The sequence below is a fragment of the Urocampus carinirostris genome, chromosome 17 (genome assembly GCF_059441175.1).
Source record: "Urocampus carinirostris isolate Australia breed hairy pipefish chromosome 17, RoL_Ucar_1.0, whole genome shotgun sequence".
Taxonomy (NCBI): domain Eukaryota; kingdom Metazoa; phylum Chordata; class Actinopteri; order Syngnathiformes; family Syngnathidae; genus Urocampus; species Urocampus carinirostris.
In genome coordinates this window covers 24,558,285-24,583,257 of record NC_142365.1, presented here as the reverse complement: position 1 = coordinate 24,583,257, position 24,973 = coordinate 24,558,285, and the positions used below count along the sequence as shown (strand labels likewise).

Here is a 24,973-nt window from a genome sequence, read left to right as displayed (position 1 = left end):
CAAACCCATTTTATCTTTGAAAACACAGTATTAAAATTCAAACATTTTCTATGATTTTAAGCACACGTACAAACCCTGAGTAAACTCACCGCCTTTCTGAATGATTCGTCTGGAGGAGAGAAAAACGGTCTTCCTATCAGAAATATGATTTCGATGTCTGATGTCATCACATTGAAAAAGTCTATGTGGCTGAAAAAAACAAATGTTAATTGCTTACCAAATGGCAAAAATGTAACAAATTGTTTTAAATTGGCTATTAACTTAACAATCTCTTCAACTTCATAGCTGAGAGTAATGACTAATGGCTGAGCGGAAACACTGGCAGTGAGCAGCAGTTTTGACCTTCCGCTTTCATTCGCCTCTATGATAATGGCTTCTCGAAATTCCTGCAGAACCACAAATGCTTTGTGAACCGGACATATACAGTACAAAGCGCTGTGTCCTAACCGGAGATTTTTGAGTCAAACCTTGATGAGCGCCGTAAAAAGTTCACGGTATCCCACTCGTGTGCCACTGTTATCCAGCCATAGAATGTTTATCCCATCAAACATGTAATTTGGATCTCGCAAAGTGGAGATAGCAGAATGGATAAAAGTCGCCCTGTTTGCTTGTGTGGATAGTAGTTGATGGAATCTGTTAAAAGAAAAAAGTGAAAAATAGGGTCAAATCAACCGAGATTTTCGCCCCTAAAGAATTTTCTGTCACTTGGCCATATTTCAGGCTTCAAACTTAAAGCTACAACAACATTTAAGACACAATCATTAAGCAAAACCACGCTTTTAGAAATTTTACATAACATTTACTACAAAAAAGTCGAAAATGCTTTTCCAACTGACTCCAGAAGTTCCCTGATGACTTCTGAATGATCCAATGTCAACCTAAATGACTAAGAATGACAGTACACCCGTGTGTCATTAAGTCTCAGGATGGGCTCAGAGGTCTCCAGACCACATTATCAAGAACAAAAAACCCACCAGGTCATTATCGGATAAGGTTTAGGAAAGGTTCAAGACAGGAATGGGATATAAGAAGATTTGTAACATTTAAACATCTCCTGGAGCACTGTGCCAGGGATAGTATCAAAATGCAGGGTGCATAAAACCACCGCAAACCTACCAAGACCTGGCTATCCCTCTAAACTTCAGATCCACACAAGGAGAAAACTAATCAGAGAAGCAACCAAAAGTTCCATGATCACATTGGATGATCTGCAAGCATTCACAGGTGAGGTGGAAAAATCAGTACATAAGACATCAATTAGTTGCACTCTCCATAAATATGCCCTTTATAAAAAAGTGGCAAGAAGAAAGTCCCCTCTGAAGGAATACCATAAAAGGCATGATTGGCATTTGCAAGAAGCCACATAGGAGACACAACATGTGGAACAAGGTTCTCTGATCTGATGAGAACAAAAGTCAAATTCTTGGGTAGAAGGCAAAGGATTACGTTTGACGTAGGTACCACTGCACATCACCCAGAAAACATCATCCTCGTTGTCTAACATGGTAGTGGCAGCATCATGCGCTGTGGTTGCTTTTCTTCAGCAGGGACTGGGAAGATCGTTAGAATTGGGAAGATGGATAAAGCCAAGTACAGGGTGATTCTGGCAGAAAATATCTTGGGGTCTGCAATTAAATAGTATGAAACCATCAATATTAAGATTTTAGAATGACCAAGCCAAGCTTAGACCTTAATCCTGTAGAGTGTTTGTGGAAAGATCTTCAAACGATCACAATCAAACTTTAAGGAACTTGAAATGTTTTGTAAGGAAGAATGGGCAAATCTATCTGTTTTAAGATGAGCAAAACAGGCGGCATGGTGGAGGAGTGGTTAGCGAGTCCGCGGCACAGTTCTGAGGTCATGGGATCAAATTCAGCTACCAGCTTTCCTTCCTGTGCGGAGTTTGTATGTTCTCTCCGTGCTTGCATGGGTTTACTCCGGGGACTCCGGTTTCCTCCCACATTACAAAAACATGCATGTCAGGTTATTTGGCCGATCCAAATGGTCCCCCGGTGTGAATGAGAGAGTGAGTTGTCTGTCTCTGTGTGGCCGGCGACTGGCTGGCAACCAATTCAGGGTGTCCCCTGCCCACTGCGCGAAGATTGCTGGGATGGGCTCTAGCACCCCTGCGACCCTACTGAGGATAAGCGGTACAGATAATGGATGAATGAATGTGCAATACTTGCGACATACCCAAAGACATGTGGCTGTGATAGCAGCAAAACGAGGTTGCACAAAGATTAACTCCACGAGGGCCAATATTTTTGCAACACCTATTTCTCAATTTTTTCATTTGTTAGCAAAATACAAAATGTTGAATACATTTAGTTTTTTTTTTCCACAATTGCGTCTCACATGTTGTTTATTCTTAGAAAATATTTTGAGTGTTTTGTCCATACGTTTGAAGCCTAAATTATGGCAATACAGAGACCCCTTCGCTACTTCGGTTGTCGCTGGTTCACACCTTTGACGGGAAATAAAAACAAGTACGGTAAAAAAAATAAATTGATGGTTCCGGATGCTTCCCGTACCACCGAGGTTTTGGGGAGCCAAGATTTAAGCAGGTTGGTTGTTCAATTAAAAAAAAGATGGGAAATTCCCGCATCACCCACAGATTCACAGTGATTCCCCAGCACTCTCAAACTTGAGATCTCCAATGCCGATTGGTTAAATTCCTATTATAGCATCTTTTATATTGCACTGAAACCATACAGTACACCTGTTCTGCAATTATTTCTGCATCTTGCTGAAAAGAGTTTTTGTCCGGCACCCTTCATCTACCTGCCTAAACGGTACATCTGCCAAAAACATTTGTTTTTTCCCTTTTTCTTTCTCTCTCTCTCTCCCTTTCTCCCAAAAAACAACAACACATAGACTAATTTAAAATCTAACCTTTTTTTATTTGTTCTCCCTCTCTCTCTCTTTCTCTCAGTTTCTTTCTCTCTCTTATTAGTGTCTATCTTGCCCTCTCTTTTTCTTCTTTTTTCTATATTTTTCTCTCTTTTTCCTTCATCTTCTCCCCCTCTTTTTCTCTCTCTTTCTCTGTCGATACATTCTCCATAAAACATCAACTAATCTAAAATATGATTTATTTTCATAATCAAAACATTTTCTATTTGTTCTCTGTTTCTCTCTCTCTCTTTCTCCCCCAAAAACAAAAAAACAGACTTATTTAAAACCAAACCGTTTTCTATTTGTTTTCTCTCTCTATCTCACACTCTCTCTCTCGCTCTCTTTCTCTCAAAACCCACCCCCCTAAAAACAGACTGATAAAAATCAAACCGTTTTCTATTTGTTCTCTCTCTCTCTCTCTTTCTCTCTCTCTCTCTCTCTCTCTCTCTCTCTTTGTCGGTAAATCACCAGAAATAAAAAAAAAAGTGTGAGACCTCTTCTTGGATGTTCACTTTTTTACAGGTGGTTTTGGTCCCCACTGACCGCAAAAACTGAGGGATCTCTGTATGTCAAAATGTTATCGGGGTGCCAATGGTTTTGCAAGGTTTACTTACAATGGAACAGCAATCAAATTGACCTCCAGAAGGGTTTTGAGATTGGGATTAAAGATGGGCACATGATCAGATCCGGTCTTTAGCCTCTTGATGAGCGGGAATTTGTTTTCATCACTAGAACTTGGTGCGATTCGATATTTCGAATCAATACCAACAGAACTGTAGATCAGATGGGTGCATAGGTATGGGTTGATGTCACCAATCTCAAAATGTCCAATCCCCTGTCGCTGGTCTGAGACGCTGTTATAGAGACATACCAATCTTTTGGCTGAACCTTTAAGATTGTCAAAATAAAACAGCTTTTAAAACATGAAAAATAACTACAGTATTTTGACAAAATTTAAAACTGGATCTACAACCACTGCAGTGACCTTACCCAACCAAGCGGTTGTCAGACAAAGAGCTGCAAATTGACAAATGTAATCAGAATTTATTTTGTAGTTAAAAGTGACATGTTCATCTCATATGGAGCATGTTCACCTTACCTGCACAAATAATGATCTTGAACATCGTGTTGCATTCAAAGGTTTCCTTCAAACGACTCTAATAGGGATGTGAGCAGAGATAATAATTGGTTTCTGTGAAGTCAAATACATAAACGATTTAAAAATTATGAATGACTTTTTCTTTTTTGTCATGACTCTTTCTGTTTATCTTAAAATATTCAGAGATTGGACATAAAACAATGTAAGGAAAAAAAAAATACAAATGACAGAAGACAAACATTTAAATGCTGGATGTACAGTATGCTTGGAGCACGGCATCGAACAGGAAAAAACATACAGAGAGTAAGCAACACAGCCAGAAAGATCATCGGCTGCTCTCTACCCAGGCTAGAAGACATCGCTGGCTTACTGATAACATTTACTATATAAAAGACAATTCCCACCCCAGCAACCAGCTCTTAGACATGTTGCCCTCTGGTAGGCGCTACAGGTTCCTTAAAACTAGAACGAACAGGCTAAGGGACAGCTTCTTCCCCAGGGCCATCACCACCCAAAACAAGCGCACAAAAATGTGAAAACATCTTTTTCGGATTTATCTATTTCTGTTCTTATTGTTGCCAAATGAAACTGTAAAACAAAAGATACTATCAATGAAACTATATATATATATATATATATATATATATATACTCAAAAACCTCAACATAAAGAAAATGAAGAAACCTTGAGAAGAGATCGCACATGAGGTAATCCCCCTTCCAGGATGACTAGGCTGCAACAGATCTTGCAATAACATATACTACACAGATATTGTCAACATGAAATATCCAAGCCTGACAAGAAACAAAAATATATACAAATGTATGCTATACATCTGCAAATATGTAAGATAAAAAGAGAGCCAACATCTAAAGAGAATCCAAATACTTTGTTGGATGTTATCTTATTGTACATTAAATGTTTTTATACAACACTTTGTGTTGCATTTCAGTGTCAGAAAAGTGGTATACAGTAATCACTCGTCGCATTCCAAAATGTCCCACAAGAGTCAAAACCCACAAAGCAGAAACCTTAACTTATTTTATTTTATTTCATTACTCAAAAACAAACCCAATTTACAGGCTGAAGTATTTGTTTAATGAATAAACGTACTGCACTTGATGAATATTTTTTTTACAAATAACTTCTGCACTGTCAAATTATAATTCTAAAAATATTCTTGCTGTATTTTTGCACAACTGTATGGATTAAGGACCCGATCCACTTTATTTTACATGATACTTTGCCACAATCATTTGGACATTAAGGAAAATTGCATTTTCCTCCGGTCCTTTTCGATAGAAAACAATATATTTTTTTCTATTATGAAAAATCGCTAAGAAGTCACATGTGGCTTCAGAGGAAGTTTAGCAAGTGGAGAGGTTAGAGTTTGTTGGCAATAGAAAGCATCTGCCTCTGTTTGGCCAATCAGAATTCAAAACATAGTAATACAATGAAAATCCGCAAAGTAGCAAAACCGCAATAAGTAAACCGCGATCCGGTAAGGGATTACCGTTTAAATAAACTAAGTGCAATAAAATAAGAGCTCAAAGCACCCTCTGCCAGATATAAGTCCTACTACAAGTTTGTGGTGGGATCAAGAGGAAATTCATCGCACCTTCTTATTTGCATTAAATCAAAGTGATGAGTGTCACTTAATAGCTAATGGCGAGTCAATTGTAAAATAGGCTGTCAAGGCTTTCAATAATTGATTTTAAAACGTTGTGTTGTTGCAGCCCTAATTCAGTCATTACAGTTCAAGTTGTGGCTCCTAGTAATCTAGCACGAATCAACTACGAGACACTTGTTGTGAAGTTTGGATTTGCATCTCTTAATATCAAGTTAAGAATTGATCTCAAGTAAAACAATTTGTCAGGTATCCTAGACCAAGCACAGAAAAAAAAACAAATCTAATCTAGTCTCACTCATTTTAATCAGATTGTTTTTCTTCTATTGCTTTTAAATATGAATACAGGGTTTGGATGGATTAAGAGTACAGTGCATTCATGTTTATCATGAATGCAACATGGAAACAAACCATATGTAGTACTGTACACAAAATATTTGAATTGAGATGAGAAGGTCTATGCATGCTATTGCCTGCAGAGGCTCTCTTTAAACAAGATATTTATTGACACAACACTATCTCATAAAGTATGCTAGGCATCACAAATATCAGGGTTTCCTTGTGCAATTATAATTAGGTAACCTTTCACTTCCTGGAACACTGTTAATTGGCAAACATTTTAGGTATCCACGTGATTCTTTTCAATACAATTATGATTAACAAGAAGTATGTCAGATCCCGAACAGACGGTGGACCCAGACGCGAAACGTTTTCATACAAGCTTTACGGGAACGGGTCAGTCATGCGCGGGAAAACAAACGCCAGCAATTCAGCAATCACGGGAAAAGTGAGACAGAGAAGTCAGGCACGGAAAAACAGGAAGCCAAGGGCAGACGAGATCGAAACCGGGATCGATATCAGATACACGAGCAAGATACCCGACAGGACGGGACTGACGGGATCGATACCCAGTACTGGAGCAAGATACCGGACAGGACGGGACAGACGGAATCGATACACGAGCAAGATACCGGACAGGACAGACGGAATTGATACCGAATACTGGATCCACGAGTAAGATACCGGATAGGACGAGACAGACGGGATCGATACCGAATACTGGAGAATGGAGCAAGATACCGGACAGGACGAGACAGACGGGATCGATACCGGATACTGGATACACGAGCAGGATACTGGACAGGACGAGACAGACGGGATCGATACTGGATACTGGATACACGAGCAGGATACTGGACAGAGTCAAAATACAAGTCTTGCAAGTGCAGAGGTTCGTTGACGGACTGACAAGGAGTGAATGAGAGCACTGAGTTTAAATAGGAGGGGAGCCAATCAAGCAAGGAGCAACAGCTGGCACCAAACGAGCGGGCCCAAGTGAGGGCAATGGGCAATCGTGACAAAGTGTGTGTATAAAAGAAGCAAAATATCACAATTTATTTAAATTCCAAGTGTTGACTCCTAATCTAATCTGAAAAAGTACCGTAAAAATCCATAATAACGAATGATGTTTTGTATTAGGTCGTTTTACATCAATAAAAAACTTAATGACAAAAAAATAAAAAGAATAATGAAATAAAGTAATAATCATGATGTAATAGAAAGAGCCCTTTTCTGTTTTCTTTTGTGCATTTAGTACAAGTTATTTATATTTTGATCCTGTCAAGTAATGGGTCTTTTAATTTGACTTGGATTTGATTAGGATGTACAGGACTGTCTCAGAAAAGTAAAATAGTGCGATGAAGTTATTCATTTTCTGTAATGCAATAACAAAAATGTCATTGAGGATTCCCTATCAATCAACTGAAATATTGCAAGGCTTTTAGTGTTTCAATGATGCTTGCTATATCATAACACCCTAATACAGACGCTGCCCTAATTACGAAAGAGATATTCCGGACGATCGTTCGTAAGTTGAAATTTGTTCGTAAGTTGCTTCACTGCTGAATTTTGTATGTTTATGGTTTATATAAGTATGTTTAAGGCTCGTATAAGTAACTTGTATTGTTTTGTAATAATAAATAAACATTTCATAAATAATATGCGCTATAAAGATAAATCAAGTTGAGTTTAACTTTTGGAAGATGGACTTCAAGGGGTCCTCCTCCGTGGTAGAGTGGACGGAAAAAAAAGCGATCCAACTATTTTCTCAACCGCACCAAGCTTTCTTATTCCACTTTTATTTCAAAAGAAACGGCTCGCTTGTTTACTCGAACCATATTGAATGGATGCACAAGATATTAAACAATTAAAACGTCAAAGTTCTTAGCACGCTAGAGGTACAGTACAAGGAGTATGTTCACACACGAACTAGGAAGTAGAAGCAGGACATCTTCTTCGGGGCGGATGCTGAGTGACCTCTCACAGCTCCATGCGGCGGAAAGAAGCACTACAGTACTGTAGTCTACTCGGAAAAAGATGCACACGATACAAAATCGAACTTACAGCAATGACCAGATATTTTTCAACATCCTAAAAAAAATGTTCGGATCTACCGTTTTTTGTAAGTGGAATGGTCGTAAGAGAGGGAAACGTCTATCAGAGTCATTCCTAAGACTTAAAAAGTGGTCGGCGGCGCCCTCTGTTGGCTGCGGCTGCATCGGCTCGCTACGACGGGTCAGGTGCAATCGACATTTCGTTCTGTGTACATTGTTACACAGAATGACAATACAAGGAAATTATTATTATTATTATTATCTCATTAGGTGCACCGGGTGCAAGAGCCCATCCCAGCAATCATCGGGCAGTGGGCAGGGGACATCCTGAACTGGTTGCCAGGGCACACAGGGACAGACAATTCACACCCAGGGACAATTTGGACCGGCCAATCCACCTGAAATGCATGTCTTTGTAATGTGGGAGGAAACCGGAGTGCACAGAATATACAAACTCAGCACAGGAAGTCCGGTAGCTGGATTTGAACCCACACAGGAGGTTCCCAAGACCTTAAAACTGTTCCGCACATGTGCTAACCACTGCGCTGCCGTGAAGCCCGAATTACAGGTATATTTAATTTAAACAAGTAATACTTTGAAGGATTAAAATTTTATCTAAAAGCATTTAAAAGCACAACAGGGGACAATATTGTAGTCCGGTGTGTGTCACTTTTATTTTTTTTTTAAAAACTATTTTCCTCTTTCGCATTAGGTTTGTTTCCGTTTGCTCATTGCTCTCTTCGGCGGTGTCATTCACACAGGCAGTGCACTCAGGACCTGGGTGGGCTAACTAGAAAACATGACTATATGACAACAAAACCTTGCAAAACTAACAGAAAAGTGCCACCTAATTAAAGTGCAATTAACGATAAAACATTAACAAACAAGTATGAACCAATTATATACCAAGAATTTAAATAATGAGTGTAAATTAATGCCAGGGAGCAGGCACCCTCTTCCACAGTCTCCTTCCAACTATCCATTCATTCACTTCATGAACCCATTGTCTTACATTTACGTATACTTAATACACTTATGGATAAAATGGGTCTATCATAAGTTCAATTACTGACACAAGAGAGGCCGAGAAAGATGACAAGAAGTCCTAGAGTGCGTTGGAAATTTAAAAACTCAACATATTGTGTTTAAAACAATATTGGGTTCTTGATGTGATCTTAATGTGAACTAAAACAAAGCATATCTAATCCACCATGTGAAAGAGAACGTTTTATTTTTTGCTCAATACACTATGCTATATTAACCACTATTAATACACTATATTAACCATTACGGTAGTAGGGGCACCATTTCCTGTGGTGTGTCTTGGGCAACTACAGCCTGGCGGCACCCGTTCCTCTGCAGGCCAACAAATGCATTCTGATTACTTTACTGATTACATGATTCAACAAGTAATTAAAGTAGCTGTATCGGATTACATTTTAAAAGTAACCCTCCCAACCCTCCTGAAAATTAACACAAGAGCATATCTGTCAACCTGTACGTTTTTGCTGTACAAAGTATGTTTATTGTGCATTTTACGACGTACAAGAAAGTCTGTACGTAAAAACGCAAATTTGTCAACCCCTATACAGCGACTATCACGAAACAGCAAATCAATCAAGTCCAACGAGTTCGCCGCGGTAGCCTCTATCTTGGTATCGTTTATTTCATTGCAAACGAAGCGAGCGATTTGATGCTACTGTGCGCATGCGTCTGCCGCCTGGGGATTTCCCATCATGCATCATTCCGATTACACGTGAACAAAGTGAAAGCAGAGCAGTAGGCCTACATTAAAACATAGTTTTGAATTTTCTTTGGATACAACCATCAAGTCGCAATGGCCGAACCTGAATTAAAACGCCGTAAGTCATTCTGATCTGAAAACAACAGGCGGGGTTGATTGAGTAAATTTGAAATACATGTGGTCTTAAAAAACATCGGATTTCATGTGGTAGTTGTGTAATGAAAGGAAGTCCGTCTCTTTTTAGAGAACCGTCTTTTTCGGCTCAACTCATTAAAGAGAGACGGCTCTCACGGCTCACTTGCTTTGATGCATTATATTACGAATTATTATGTTGTATAAAGAAGTTAAGAAAAAAGGAAATATAAAAGGAGAAAATGAAAAAAGACAGGTTTGTGGTTATCCCTTTAATCAGTATATTACCAACAATAATTTAATGCAGAAAATGAATTAATAATTTGAATAAGAAAATGTATTATTCTAATTAGTTATATTTGCATGTATTTTTTCCTTCTACAGTGAACGTCCAAGCGACTTCATTTTTGAACTTTTTTTCTATAACAAACCTCATTCATGTCGAGCAACTCAGTATCTTACAACAAAATGTTAATTAACAATATATATAATATAACAAAACACATGTACAATAATATAACATGTTAAACTACATAAATAAACACGTTTGGGGAAAAAAATATAATGGTGTAAGATGATTTTGTATTTTGTAAGGGAAATTACGATTGTAAGGGCATGGAGCCGTGGAGGTTGACAGGTATGCAAGAGGAAAGTTTAAGTAGCTGGGTCAATCAATGTTTGAATTGTATTGAACTGTGACTTACTTTTTTTTGGTTTGAACAATTTTATTGACACTATTAACAGCAAATAAACAATGTGAGGTTTGAACAATTTTTCTGGACAATCTTAACAGCAATTAAGCATATTCACAATTTCGTTATATCTGACAATATGACGTTTTAACCATTTTTTTCGACATTTTAAACAGCAATTAAACACACAATTTCATGATATCATATCCCAACAATACGAGTTTTTATCGACAGTTTTAACAGCAATTAAATACATTTACAATTTCATTATATCATATTCTAACAATATGAAGTTTGAACAGCAGTTAACCAATGTGTAAAGGGCAATACTATTGTGCAAGTAGCTGGGTACATCATTTTAGGGAGACATTTTTTTTGGTTTGAACAAATTTATAAACGAACTCGCTCACGGGCCAAAAACAAATTATTGGCAACGAAAAGTAATTCAAACATTTGAACTAAAACTGCAGTAAATGGGCCGAATGACATCAGTAACCTTCGAATTGCCGTTATACAAAGCTAGCGCCTGCGTAATAACGTCACGACACTCTCGCTGGAATATTTCTCTGAATTTAACATGAGGGCCATCTTTCGCTAGCGCCTATCTTTTATGACGTTTGCGTGACGAACGTATAAAAACCCCCAAGACAGCACCGGAGTCGGTGAAAGTACACTAAAAATCAACTCTCGCCTACCTTGCCGTCAGGAGGAGGTAAACCAGACTGGTTCAAATCAATATCAATAAGGACGCGTCCGCTCGGATTGATGGTAAGCCATTTTCAAGCTTACTTTCTTCTATTTGACGTAAAATGATTCGACATGTATTCAATTATAAGCATCTGAATACCCAGTTCTAGGTCCAGAGTCACTGAAAGAAAATGTATATATTTTTTAAATTAACAACAAAAGCCAAACATGAAATCAGATTAATAAATCAAAATCAACTCAGAGTTTGGACTTCTGGAAAGCCATTTGTTAAGATTTAATTGAAATTAAATGGGAGTAGAATTCGAAACAATTACTGTATTATAGCTGTATGTATGTTGATGATATAGATAAATTCCCCTGAAAACACATGCAGCAGAACAATTAACGTTGGTTCATGTGCTCATTGTGTTCTTAAAGGGACAGTGTGTATTATTTAGCGCCTCCTAGTGATTAAAATGGAATTTAACTTTCTTTATTATCATCAATATTACCCTTGTGAAACGTTGTATGGAACGATATTGGACATGACACTTCAGGCTAAACGTGTAATAAAGACTTTAAAGAGAAAACAAGATAAAAGAGGATCAAAAGCTGTGGTTAGCACATTTGCCTAACACATGAAAGGTACTCAGTTCGAGATTGGGTGGAAACATTTGTTGGCTTAGAAAGGGATGGGTGTCACCAGGCTCTACTTGCCCAACACACACCACAGGAAATGGTTCCCCCACGACCCTAGTGGTTAGGGATACAACAAGCTTAGAGACTGGTCTCTTATAATCATAGTACAATGTTTGTGAACGAAAAATTATAGTGTTTCGCAACAACAGTGCAATGAAAAGACGTGTAGATAGATAGATGGATAGATAGATAGATAGATAGATAGATAGATACTTTATTCATCCCCGAAGGGAAATTCACATTTCCAGCAGCATCCCTGAGCTGAGAACAATACAATAATAAAGCAAAAAGAATACAATATACAAATACCCAGTGTGACGTGCAAATGCCCACTGTAGCGTGTTATATAGAATAACTAAATAGTGCTACACAGAATACATTGCAATAAGATTCGGTAATAAGCAATGTAGGTGGTGTGGTTTACTGTGGGCTTTTACTCTGCCGGGTAGAGTTAAAGAGCCTCATGGCATGAGGAAGAAAAGATCTCTTCAGTCTAATAACAGTAAGTGTAATAACATTTAGCAGCAACAACAAAAAATAAGTCACAAGGAATATTTTTTTCAATTCGTGCAATTACATTTAGATGCAACTACCGTAAATTCCGGACTATAAGCCGCTACTTTTTTCCCAAATGTTCAGCCCTGAAGCGGCCAATTTATGTAATTTTTCTAACGGCCACCAGCAGCACTCGAGTACAAAAGGCAAAATTTAGACCGGTGGAATTGTGCGTCTAGGTAGACTGCATCTGCATCCTCTTAGTTTGCGTTCGAATTGTCCGTATGAGAAAGGTTAGTTCCGATCATGAGGAAAACACCCTTGATAGCAACAATTATAAGGAGAAAGCTGAAGACGATTTAACGTGAATTTCGCAACTGCGGTACGGCTTTTTTTTAACAGCTGCGCTTCATGCGCTGCGAGCGTGTTAGGAGTAGCGTGGTGCTACCTTTCATAGGCACGGTTTGGGATGAAAGTTATATTATGAAAACTTGGTGTACCGTCTTTCTTTGTAAATATGTGTAACCATGTATAATATGTATTTACAACTGTATATTTTTGTAATGTATTTATTTTAGAGACTTATTGTGATATGTTTTCTACGAGCGAATCAAAAAGAAGGGGCGGAGCAAACGCGGGCTGACGGAAGTGGGGTAAAGCTGAGTTAAATCTCTTTATTGTTGCAGCGGACAATAGTGGATATATATTTTTCCCACCCTTAATTTTGGAAATATACATTTTTTCAGTTAAGATTACTTTCAACGGGACCTGGACTTTAAAGGTTTGCATTAAATTCTAACTACCGGTATAATTTTCCATTCGTGTTACAATCGCGGTACCTAAACTCAGGTTTGGAATAAGCTTGCGACTGTGTTACATGTTTAAATGTTGGTGCATGCGGCTTATACACGGGTGTGGCTTGTGTAAGGACAAAACCAATGTTCTCAAAATGTGATGCGTGCGGCTTACAATCAGGTGCGCTCTATAGTCAGGATTTTACGGTATACAGAAAAAAACTCAAAAAAGTCACAAGATATGTTTTCACAGTTTTGCGTGCTCGTTTAGGGTAGTGATGGCCCTAGGGAAGAAGCTGTCTCTATTAGCGCCTTTCAGTAGTAACGAAAACTTCCTTTGTTAAATAAATACCAATATCAATCTAAATGATAAGGAAAAATACATGAAGTATCATGTTTTTTTAAAAACTCTCCTAACACAATTAGTAATGATATTAACATGACATGGGTCTCAACTAAGTCGAACTGAATTAACCGTTGGGAAGTATTTCTACATATTTTCTTTATTATTAAAGAAACACAAAATGGAGGGCAGCAGTAGCTCAGGAGGTAGAGCAATTTTCCTTGGACTGAGAGGTAGGAGGTTTGAGTCCCGAGTTAAATGTGTCCTCACTAAATTTCTAATGCCCTCAATAGGCAGGTAGGTGCCTTGCCTGGCTTCCCCTGGCTATACAGGGAGTGCAGAATTATTAGGCAAGTTGTATTTTTGAGGATTAATTTTATTATTGAACAACAACCATGTTCTTAATGAACCCAAAAGTCTCATTAATATCAAAGCTGAATATTTTGGAAGTTGGAGTGGGGCTTTTTTAGTTTTAGCTATTTTAGGAGGATATCTGTGTGTGCAGGTGACTATTACTGTGCATAATTATTAGGCAACTTAACAAAAAACAAATGTATACCCATTTCAATTATTTATTTTCATCAGGGAAACCAATATAACAGCTCAACATTCACAAATATAAATTTCTGATATTCAAAAACAAAACAAAAACAAATCAGTGACCAATATAGCCATCTTTCTTTGCAAGGACACTCAAAAGCCTGCCATCCATGGATTCTGTCAGTGCTTTGATCTGTTCACGATCAACATTGCGTGCAGCAGCAACCACAGCCTCCCAGACACTGTTCAGAGAGGTGTACTGTTTTCCCTCCTTGTAAATCTCACATTTGATGAGGGACCACAGGTTCTCTATGGGGTTCAGATCAGGTGAACAAGGAGGCCATGTCATTAGTTTTTCTTCTTTTAGACCCTTTCTTGCCAGCCACGCTGTGGAGTACTTGGATGCGTGTGATGGAGCATTGTCCTGCATGAAAATCATGTTTTTCTTGAAGGATGCGGACTTCTTCCTGTACCACTGCTTGAAGAAGGTGTCTTCCAGAAACTGGCAGTAGGACTGGGAGTTGAGCTTGAGTCCATCCTCAACCCGAAAAGGCCCCACAAGCTCATCTTTGATGATACCAGCCCATACCAGTACCCCACCTCCACCTTGCTGGCGTCTGAGGCGGTCTGGAGCTCTCTGCCCTTTACCGATCCAGCCACGGGCCCATCCATCTGGCCCATCAAGACTCACTCTCATTTCATCAGTCCATAAAACCTTAGAAAAATCCGTCTTGAGATTTTTCTTGGCCCAGTCTTGACGTTTCAGCTTGTGTGTCTTGTTCAGTGGTGGTCGTTTTTCAGCCTTTCTTACCTTGGCCATGTCTCTGAGTATTGCACACCTTGTGCTTTTGAACACTCCAGTGATGTTGCAGCTCTGAAATATGGCAAAACTGGTGGCAAGTGGCATCTTGGCAGCTGTACGCTTGACTTTTCTCAGTTCACGGGCAGTTATTTTGCGCCTTGGTTTTTCTACACGCTTCTTGCGACCCTGTTGACTATTTTGAATGTAACGCTTGATTGTTCGATGATCACGCTTCAGAAGCTTGGCAATTTTAAGAGTGCTGCATCCCTCTGCAAGATATCTCACTATTTTTGACTTTTCAGAGCCTGTCAAGTCCCTCTTCTGACCCATTTTGCCAAAGGAAAGGAAGTTGCCTAATAATTATGCACACCTGATATAGGGTGTTGATGTCATTAGACCACACCCCTTCTCATTACAGAGATGCACATCACCTGATATGCTTAATTGGTAGTAGGCTTTCGAGCCTATACAGCTTGGAGTAAGACAACATGCATAAAGAGGATGATGTGGTCAAAATACTAATTTGCCTAATAATTCTGCACTCCCTGTATAGGTGTGTGTGTGAATAGATAAGTGTGAAGTAGCTCAGGAGGTAGAGCGATCGTTTTAGGATTAAGGGATCCCAGTTCGAATCCCGGCTTGTCCGTGTTACATGCTGAAGTGTCCTTGGGTAAGACACTGAAACCCCAATACCCCCAATAAGCAGGTTAGCGCCTTACATGGCTGCACAGATCATGGCTGCTATTGGGAAATGTAAAGCGCTTTGGGAAGTCATTGACTTGAAAAGCGCTATATAAATGCAGATCATTTCATTTCAAGTACAATGTGAAGTGCTTTAGGAGGTCTTCAGTGACTTAAAAATGCTATCTATATAAGTGCAGACCATTTACCATTTAAAAAAGCACATATCTATGCGTAGCTCAGCTCCCTAGAACATTTTGAGTAGTTGGAAGTAAAACAAATCTGAAATGACCAAGTAATAACACTGCAAAGGCATGGACATTCCATGGTCAGAACACCTCAGGTGTCGATAAAGTGATTTCTAACCCCAAGGGTTAATTGTCGGCCATTTTGCTGTTATGGCTACACAGTAACCTCAAAAAGGCTGGGCAACAGAAGTAAAATGGTGTGTCTTGGTCACTTTGAGTTTTTATTCTTCCTTGTGTTTTTAGCACCTACTTTCGGTTGCACTACACCAGGGTTGTCAAACTCATTTTAGCTTTGAGGCTGGGTGATAAGAAAAAAACATTCTCACATTTGGTCAAACTAGTAAATGGCATAAATTGTGCCTTAGCTGGAGGACTGGTCGTCTTTTCGGGAGCTCATTGAGATTTTTTCTTCACTTAGATTTAATCTCATAGTGTTCAGCGCAATTTGTAAAAAAAAAATTAAAAAAAAATAGGAAAACCAAAATTGAATCCTTTTCACCTCATTTTAAACTCATGCAGACTGGAAAGTGACAAATTGCATCCAAAAACTAAATTTAAATGACTTAATGATTCATAAGCCTTTTTGCTTTTTATTTTTATAAAAATGTTTACTTGAATTTGGGAACTCTAAAATATATTAAAGAAAGGAGCTAAAGCTTCTTTAAACTTCTTTAAAGATGCCAACGGGCATTTTTTTAATTTGGTATTTTTCGTATTGCCTTTAAAACTGACTTTTATTGAGTAAAAATATTGGCATGGGTTTCCTCGTTTTCTGGTTGATTAATGGTAGCTATAGTGGCTGCTTTGCGAGTGGCTTTTTCTTTGATCATATTGCTAAATGACAACCAGTGCTAGTATTGACTACCTGTATCTGGTATCCCATTCTTACGGTAATGTTTCAATATGAACTTATAGCCCAATGCTGTGCTTATCTCGCTTCAAGTATGCATTTGTCATAAACATTTTAGGGTAAAACTATGCTAAAGGGTTCTTTCCTCGTAATGCAATCAATTAGATGTAACAGTAAATGACTTGTTACTACCCACTACCGAATGGAGCTCACTAGTTTGGTAGCCAGCTATTCACTGCCCTTATTCGTAATGCCAAAATGTACTCAAGTTGAATACAAATTAGCTAATTTATGTCTCAGAGGTGGAATGCAGACTTAGGGCTGTACCTAACGATTAATTTAGTAATCGATGAAGCTAGTCTATTCGATTATCCGATGAATCCGATTTTTAAAAAAAACATAATTTCCTCTTCTTCCTTCAAATATTAAAGTTTTGGACGAATAAGAAAATAGTGCACAAAACGGAATATTCTACAATATTGAACCATAAATAGTCAGTGCTTGTCAAAAAACTACAACAAAACATACAAGTGTAAGCTATACACCTACAATCATATACTTTTGTTTGACAGTTGCAAAAAAAGGGCATTTTTGTATAAGGGACATGAGCTTTAGCAACAAGAAATAAATGCAAATCTGAACCGAGTAACATGATTTTCAACATTAATCGGCAAAAAGTAAACATGTCCACTATCACATTTGCCCGATAACTCACCCACTCTTCCTTCTTTAGGAACTTTGCATTGCGATTTGAAAATGTGAGCATGTCAATGACGATTATGTTGAAGATGCTCTCAGTGATGACAGCTGCTTGTTTGCATTGTTTGCAGTCTTTAATAATCTGAGAAAGTATTGTATGATTATGTGTTGCACAACTTACAAGGACATAATAATCACTAGACTTTGCCATTAAATTAAAACTTGATGCTCAATCTTAGAATTATCATCACGATTGTGTGCAAGTTTTGATTTTTTTCCATAAAGCACAAATACTGCTTAAATTGACTAGGGTACCAGGGGTGGTTACTCAAGCCTCGGCTTCAGCCTACTCTGTTTTGGTAACCGTTTATGTTTATATTTGTATTAATTAATTTGTAATTGTAATTTGTTCATTTTTGTTAATTAGTGGTATGTTTTTTTCTTTCATTCATTTAACTGAAATAAAAAAGTCCCAAACACACACACATACACACACCAACATGAAGTCATTAATGAGCTAACAAGCATATGCTAGCTTTAACTGCAATAAATAGTATCAAATGAGCGCATTGATGCACACACATGCAGTAATTAATTAACTAACAGACGGATCAGTAAGCTACCAAATACTAACATTACGTTGTCTCACCTAAAAAACTGATAAAAACACAAAATGCAGTGAACTCTTTTCATCCTCGCCGGTGACTCCATGATTCCTTTTAGGTGCTTTATTGTCGTGGTGCTCTTGTGCCATGCCGTTTCACTTTTGGAAAGCTTGCACTTTTGACGCACTTTTGATGTTTAGTTAAGCGTGGAGTGCTCCCTACTTACGAACGAGAGGTTCCGGACGATCGTTCTTAAGAAAAAGGTGCACACAATACAAAATCTTAACTTATAGCAATGTTCAGCTATATTTAGACATCCCCAAAAAAATGTTCAGATCTACTGTTTTTCATAAGTTAAATAGTGTTAAGATGGCGAGCGTCTTTACCGCCTTAGTTTGTACCCCACCATGCTCTGTTATGCTCACTTGTGACGTCCCTTGTGACGTCACTGGCTCTGTGACGGGCTGAGTGACGCATTTACGCATTGATAAACATATTCACTGGATCACTGGGCTTAGTGAAGATATTTGTGAAGACCCTTATTTCTGTTATTTCCTCTGTCCTTAGACAAAATCACTGGGCTTGCAGTAAAAATGTGTATTTTTCTTCCCAGGTGCAAACATGCAAATCTTTGTGAAGACCCTCACTGGGAAAACTATCGTGCTCCAGGCTTTAGACACAGACACCATCGAGAATGTGAAGGGCCAACTTCAGGACAAAGATGGTATTCCCCCTGCTCAGCAAAGACTGACCTTTGCTGGGAAGCAACTAGAAAACAACCATACCCTCTCTGACTATAACATTCAGGAGGAGTCCACGATCCACCATGTAATGTGTCTGCGGGGCGGAATGCAAATTTTTGTCAAGACTCTAACTGGAAAAACTGTCACTCTTGAGGTTGAGGGCAATGACACTGTTGAGAACGTGAAGGCAAAAATCCAGGATAAAGAAGGTATTCCTCCTGATCAACAGAGGTTGATCTTTGCTGGCAAACAGTTGGAAGATGGCCGCACCCTCTCTGACTACAATATTCAAAAGGAATCTACTCTCCATCTTGTCCTGCGTCTCAGAGGTGGGATGCAGATTTTTGTCAAGACCCTAACTGGCAAAACAGTCACTCTTGAGGTTGAGGGCAATGACACAGTTGAGAATGTGAAGGCAAAAATCCAAGACAAAGAAGGCATTCCTCCTGAACAACAGAGGTTGATCTTTGCTGGCAAACAGTTGGAAGATGGCCGCACCCTCTCAGACTACAACATTCAGAAGGAATCAACTCTCCATCTTGTCCTGCGTCTCAGAGGCGGAATGCAGATATTTGTCAAGACCCTCACAGGCAAGACCGTCACTCTTGAGGTTGAGGGCAATGACACTATTGAGAACGTTAAAGCCAAAATTCAAGACAAAGAAGGCATTCCTCCTGACCAACAGAGGTTGATCTTTGCTGGCAAACAGTTGGAAGATGGCCGCACCCTCTCAGACTACAACATTCAGAAGGAATCAACTCTCCATCTTGTCCTGCGTCTCAGAGGCGGAATGCAGATATTTGTCAAGACCCTCACTGGCAAAACAGTCACTCTTGAGGTTGAGGGCAATGACACTATTGAGAACATTAAAGCCAAAATTCAAGACAAAGAAGGCATTCCTCCTGACCAACAGAGGTTGATCTTTGCTGGTAAACAGTTGGAAGATGGCCGCACCCTCTCAGACTACAACATTCAGAAGGAATCAACTCTCCATCTTGTCCTGCGTCTCAGAGGCGGAATGCAGATATTTGTCAAGACCCTCACTGGCAAGACCGTCACTCTTGAGGTTGAGGGCAATGACACTATTGAGAACGTTAAAGCCAAAATTCAAGACAAAGAAGGTATTCCCCCTGACCAGCAAAGGTTGATCTTTGCAGGCAAACAGTTGGAAGATGGCCGCACCCTCTCAGACTACAACATTCAGAAAGAATCTACCCTCCATCTTGTCTTGCGTCTCAGAGGCGGAATGCAGATTTTTGTCAAGACCCTGACTGGCAAGACCGTCACTCTTGAGGTTGAGGACAACGACACTGTTGAGAACGTTAAAGCCAAAATCCAGGACAAGGAAGGCATTCCTCTTGACCAGCAAAGGTTGATCTTTGCAGGCAAACAGTTGGAAGATGGCCGCACCCTCTCAGACTACAACATTCAGAAAGAATCCACCCTCCATCTTGTCCTGCGTCTGAGAGGTGGAATGCAGATTTTTGGCAAGACCATCGCCCCTCTTGAAGTTGAGGACAATTACACTGTTGAGAATGTCAAAGCCAAAATTCAGAAAAAGGAACGCATTCCTCCTGACCAACAGAGGTTGATCTTAGCCAGCAAACAGATGGAAGATACACACTCATACTACAACATTCACACAGAGTCTACCCAAATTTTTGTAAAAACTTTAACTGGCAAGACTGTCACTCTTGAGGTTGAGGAAAATGACACTGTTGAGAATGTTAAAGCCAAAATACAGGATAAAGAAGGCATTCCTCCTGACCAACAGAGGTTAATATTTGCTGGTAAACAGTTTGAAGATGGCAACACCCTCTCAGACTACAACATTCAAAAGGAATCAACCCTCCATCTTGTCCTTCGTCTCAGAGGCGGAATGCAGATATTTGTCAAGACCTTAACTGGCAAAACAGTCACTCTTGAGGTTGAGGAAAACGACACTGTTGAGAATGTTAAAGCCAAAATCCAGGACAAGGAAGGCATTCCTCCTGACCAACAGAGGTTGATCTTTGCTGGCAAACAATTAGAAGATGGCCGCACCCTCTCAGACTACAACATTCAGAAAGAATCGACCCTCCATCTTGTCCTGCGTCTCAGAGGTGGAATGCAGATTTTTGTAAAAACCTTAACTGGCAAGACCGTCACTCTTGAGGTTGAAGAAAATGACACTATTGAGAATGTTAAAGCCAAAATTCAAGACAAAGAAGGTATTCCCCCTGACCAACAGAGGTTGATCTTTGCTGGTAAACAGCTGGAAGATGGTCGCACCCTCTCAGACTACAACATTCAGAAAGAATCTACCCTCCATCTTGTCTTGCGTCTCAGAGGCGGAATGCAGATTTTTGTCAAGACCCTGACTGGCAAAACAGTCACTCTTGAGGTTGAGGACAACGACACTGTTGAGAATGTTAAAGCCAAAATCCAGGACAAGGAAGGCATTCCGCTTGACCAACAGAGGTTGATCTTTGCTGGCAAACAGTTGGAAGACGGCCGCACCCTCTTAGACTACAACATTCAGAAGGAATCAACTCTTCATCTTGTCTTGCGTCTCAGAGGTGGAATGCAGATATTTGTCAAGACCCTCACTGGCAAGACTGTCACTCTTGAGGTTGAGGGCAATGACACTATTGAGAATGTTAAAGCCAAAATCCAGGACAAGGAAGGCATTCCTCCTGACCAACAGAGGTTGATCTTTGCTGGCAAACAGTTGGAAGATGGGCGCACTCTCTCAGACTACAACATTCAGAAGGAATCAACTCTTCATCTTGTCTTGCGTCTCAGAGGTGGAATGCAGATATTTGTCAAGACCCTCACTGGCAAGACTGTCACTCTTGAGGTTGAGGGCAATGACACTATTGAGAATGTTAAAGCCAAAATTCAAGACAAAGAAGGTATTCCTCCTGACCAGCAAAGGTTGATCTTTGCTGGCAAACAGTTAGAAGATGGCCGCACCCTCTCAGACTACAACATTCAGAAGGAATCGACTCTTCATCTTGTCTTGCGTCTCAGAGGTGGAATGCAGATATTTGTCAAGACCCTCACTGGCAAGACCGTTACTCTTGAGGTTGAGGGCAATGACACTATTGAGAATGTTAAAGCCAAAATTCAGGACAAGGAAGGCATTCCTCCTGACCAACAGAGGTTGATCTTTGCTGGCAAACAGTTGGAAGATGGGCGCACTCTCTCAGACTACAACATTCAGAAGGAATCAACACTTCATCTTGTCTTGCGTCTCAGAGGTGGAATGCAGATATTTGTCAAGACCCTCACTGGCAAGACTGTCACTCTTGAGGTTGAGGGCAATGACACTATTGAGAATGTTAAAGCCAAAATTCAAGACAAAGAAGGTATTCCTCCTGACCAGCAAAGGTTGATCTTTGCTGGCAAACAGTTAGAAGATGGCCGCACCCTCTCAGACTACAACATTCAGAAGGAATCGACTCTTCATCTTGTCTTGCGTCTCAGAGGTGGAATGCAGATATTTGTCAAGACCCTCACTGGCAAGACCGTTACTCTTGAGGTTGAGGGCAATGACACTATTGAGAATGTTAAAGCCAAAATCCAGGACAAGGAAGGCATTCCTCCTGACCAACAGAGGTTGATCTTTGCTGGCAAACAGTTGGAAGATGGCCGCACCCTCTCAGACTACAACATTCAGAAGGAATCAACTCTTCATCTTGTCTTGCGTCTCAGAGGTGGAATGCAGATATTTGTCAAGACCCTCACTGGCAAGACTGTCACTCTTGAGGTTGAGGACAATGACACTATTGAGAATGTGAAGGCAAAAATCCAAGACAAAGAAGGCATTCCTCCTGACCAACAGAGGTTGATCTTTGCTGGCAAACAGTTGGAAGATGGCCGCACCCTCTCAGACTACAACATTCAGAAGGAATCAACTCTTCATCTTGTCTTGCGTCTCAGAGGTGGAATGCAGATATTTGTCAAGACCCTCACTGGCAAGACTGTCACTCTTGAGGTTGAGGGCAATGACACTATTGAGAATGTTAAAGCCAAAATTCAAGACAAAGAAGGTATTCCTCCTGACCAGCAAAGGTTGATCTTTGCTGGCAAACAGTTGGAAGATGGCCGCACCCTCTCAGACTACAACATTCAGAAAGAGTCCACCCTCCATCTTGTCTTGCGTCTCAGAGGCGGAATGCAGATTTTTGTAAAAACCTTAACTGGCAAGACCGTCACTCTTGAGGTTGAGGAAAATGACACTATTGAGAATGTGAAGGCAAAAATCCAAGACAAAGAAGGTATTCCCCCTGACCAGCAAAGGTTGATCTTTGCTGGCAAACAGTTGGAAGATGGCCGCACCCTTTCCGACTACAACATCCAGAAAGAATCCACCCTCCATCTTGTCCTGCGTCTCAGAGGCGGAATGCAGATATTTGTCAAGACCCTCACTGGCAAGACCGTCACTCTTGAGGTTGAGGGCAATGACACTATTGAGAACGTTAAAGCCAAAATTCAAGACAAAGAAGGTATTCCCCCTGACCAGCAAAGGTTGATCTTTGCAGGCAAACAGTTGGAAGATGGCCGCACCCTCTCAGACTACAACATTCAGAAAGAATCTACCCTCCATCTTGTCTTGCGTCTCAGAGGCGGAATGCAGATTTTTGTCAAGACCCTGACTGGCAAAACAGTCACTCTTGAGGTTGAGGACAACGACACTGTTGAGAATGTTAAAGCCAAAATCCAGGACAAGGAAGGCATTCCGCTTGACCAACAGAGGTTGATCTTTGCTGGCAAACAGTTGGAAGACGGCCGCACCCTCTTAGACTACAACATTCAGAAGGAATCAACCCTCCATCTTGTCCTGCGTCTGAGAGGGGGAATACAGATTTTTGTCAAAACTTTAACCAGCAAAACAGTCACTCTAGAATGTTAAAGCCAAAATCCAAGACAAAGAAGGCATTCCTCCTGACCAATAGAAGACGGCCGCACCCTCAGACTACAACATTCAGAAAGAATCTACCCTCCATCTTGTCCTGTGCCTTAGAGGTGGAGTGCAGATATTTATTAATAGCCTATATGGCAAGGTATGCACTTTTGAGGTGGAGAAGAAAGACAATGTTGAGAATAGGACAATAATTCAGGACAAGGAATGCGTCCCCATTGATCAGCAGATGTTGGTCTTTTCCGGCAAGCACCATCTCAGACTATAACATTCAGAAGAAGTCCACCCTTTTGCTCACCTTGCGTCTTAGAGGCGGTATGCAGATATTTGTAGACACTCACTGGCAAGACCACAACCCTTCATGTTGAGGATATTAACAGGATTAAAGATTTGACAGCTAAATTTCAGGATAAATAAAGCAGATGTTTCATAATAATGACCATGCCCTTTCCGACTACAACATCCAGGAGGAGTCTACGCTTTAACATGTCTTATTTAAAAGGTAGAATGCAAATCTTTGTTAAGACACTAACAGGCAAAACCTGTTGATAGAAAGTTGATAGAAGTGATAATGTTGAGAATGTAAGATCCAAAATTCGGGACTAGGAAGGCATTCCACCTAAACACCAGAGATGTTTTTAAATTCATAAAATGGGACAAAGAAGACATTCCACCTGTACGACAGGGACTGTTCTTTGCTGGCAAACAATTACACCCTGTCTGACTACCATATCGAGTGGGAGGATTTGCCTTATCTTGCTTTGCGTCTGAATGGTGGCAAGAACTTGTTTGTCAAGACCCTCACTGGCAAGACCATCACCCTTGAAGATGAGGCAAACAAAGAGTGTGAAGGCCAAAATTGAAGACAAACGAGGCATTTCTTCCGACCAGCCGAGATTAATCTTTGCTAGCAGACAACTGGAAGTTTGGAACACAGTACCCTCTCTGCTTACAACATGCAAAAGGAGACTACGCTTCATCTTGTTCTGTGTCTTAGAGGTGGCATGCAGATCTTTGTAACGACCCTAACTGGCAAGAATGTAATTCTGTAGGTTGAGGACAATGCTGATTTGAAAACCAAAATCCAAGACAAGAGACATTCCACCTAAACAAAAGATGTTAAAATTTGCTGGATAGCTGTGTGATGGCCTCACTCCCCTCTACATCTTGTCCTGCATCTTGGAGGTGGAGAATAGACTACTGCAGGAGTTAATGCTTAAACCTCTTATGCAACATATTTGTGTAAAAGTGATTGAATTCAAGAATAAATGCATATTAAAAGTCATTTTAATGTGGTGTTTT

At 39.9% G+C, this 24,973-nt stretch overlaps 1 protein-coding gene and 1 pseudogene across 2 annotated transcripts in view; one reads left to right on the top strand and one right to left on the bottom strand.

Moving 5' to 3' along the window:
* LOC148349602 (putative chitinase 10) overlaps window positions 1–11,661 on the bottom strand; it is a 34,361-nt gene extending 22,700 nt beyond the window's left edge. Inside the window, exons 1-7 of the mRNA XM_088321698.1 lie at window positions 11,275–11,661; window positions 3,992–4,049; window positions 3,883–3,909; window positions 3,507–3,780; window positions 468–633; window positions 262–386; window positions 90–189 (exon numbers count right to left, since the gene is read on the bottom strand). Coding sequence (XP_088177824.1) covers window positions 90–189; window positions 262–386; window positions 468–633; window positions 3,507–3,780; window positions 3,883–3,909; window positions 3,992–4,016 — 717 coding nt within the window. The 5' untranslated portion in view covers window positions 4,017–4,049; window positions 11,275–11,661. The remainder of the gene's footprint in view (window positions 1–89; window positions 190–261; window positions 387–467; window positions 634–3,506; window positions 3,781–3,882; window positions 3,910–3,991; window positions 4,050–11,274) is intronic.
* Window positions 11,192–24,956, top strand: LOC148349601 (polyubiquitin-A pseudogene; annotated as a pseudogene). Its single transcript, XR_015847209.1, has 2 exons — window positions 11,192–11,347; window positions 18,636–24,956. The product of XR_015847209.1 is annotated as a polyubiquitin-A pseudogene (transcript).
* Window positions 24,957–24,973: the final 17 nt, after the last annotated feature.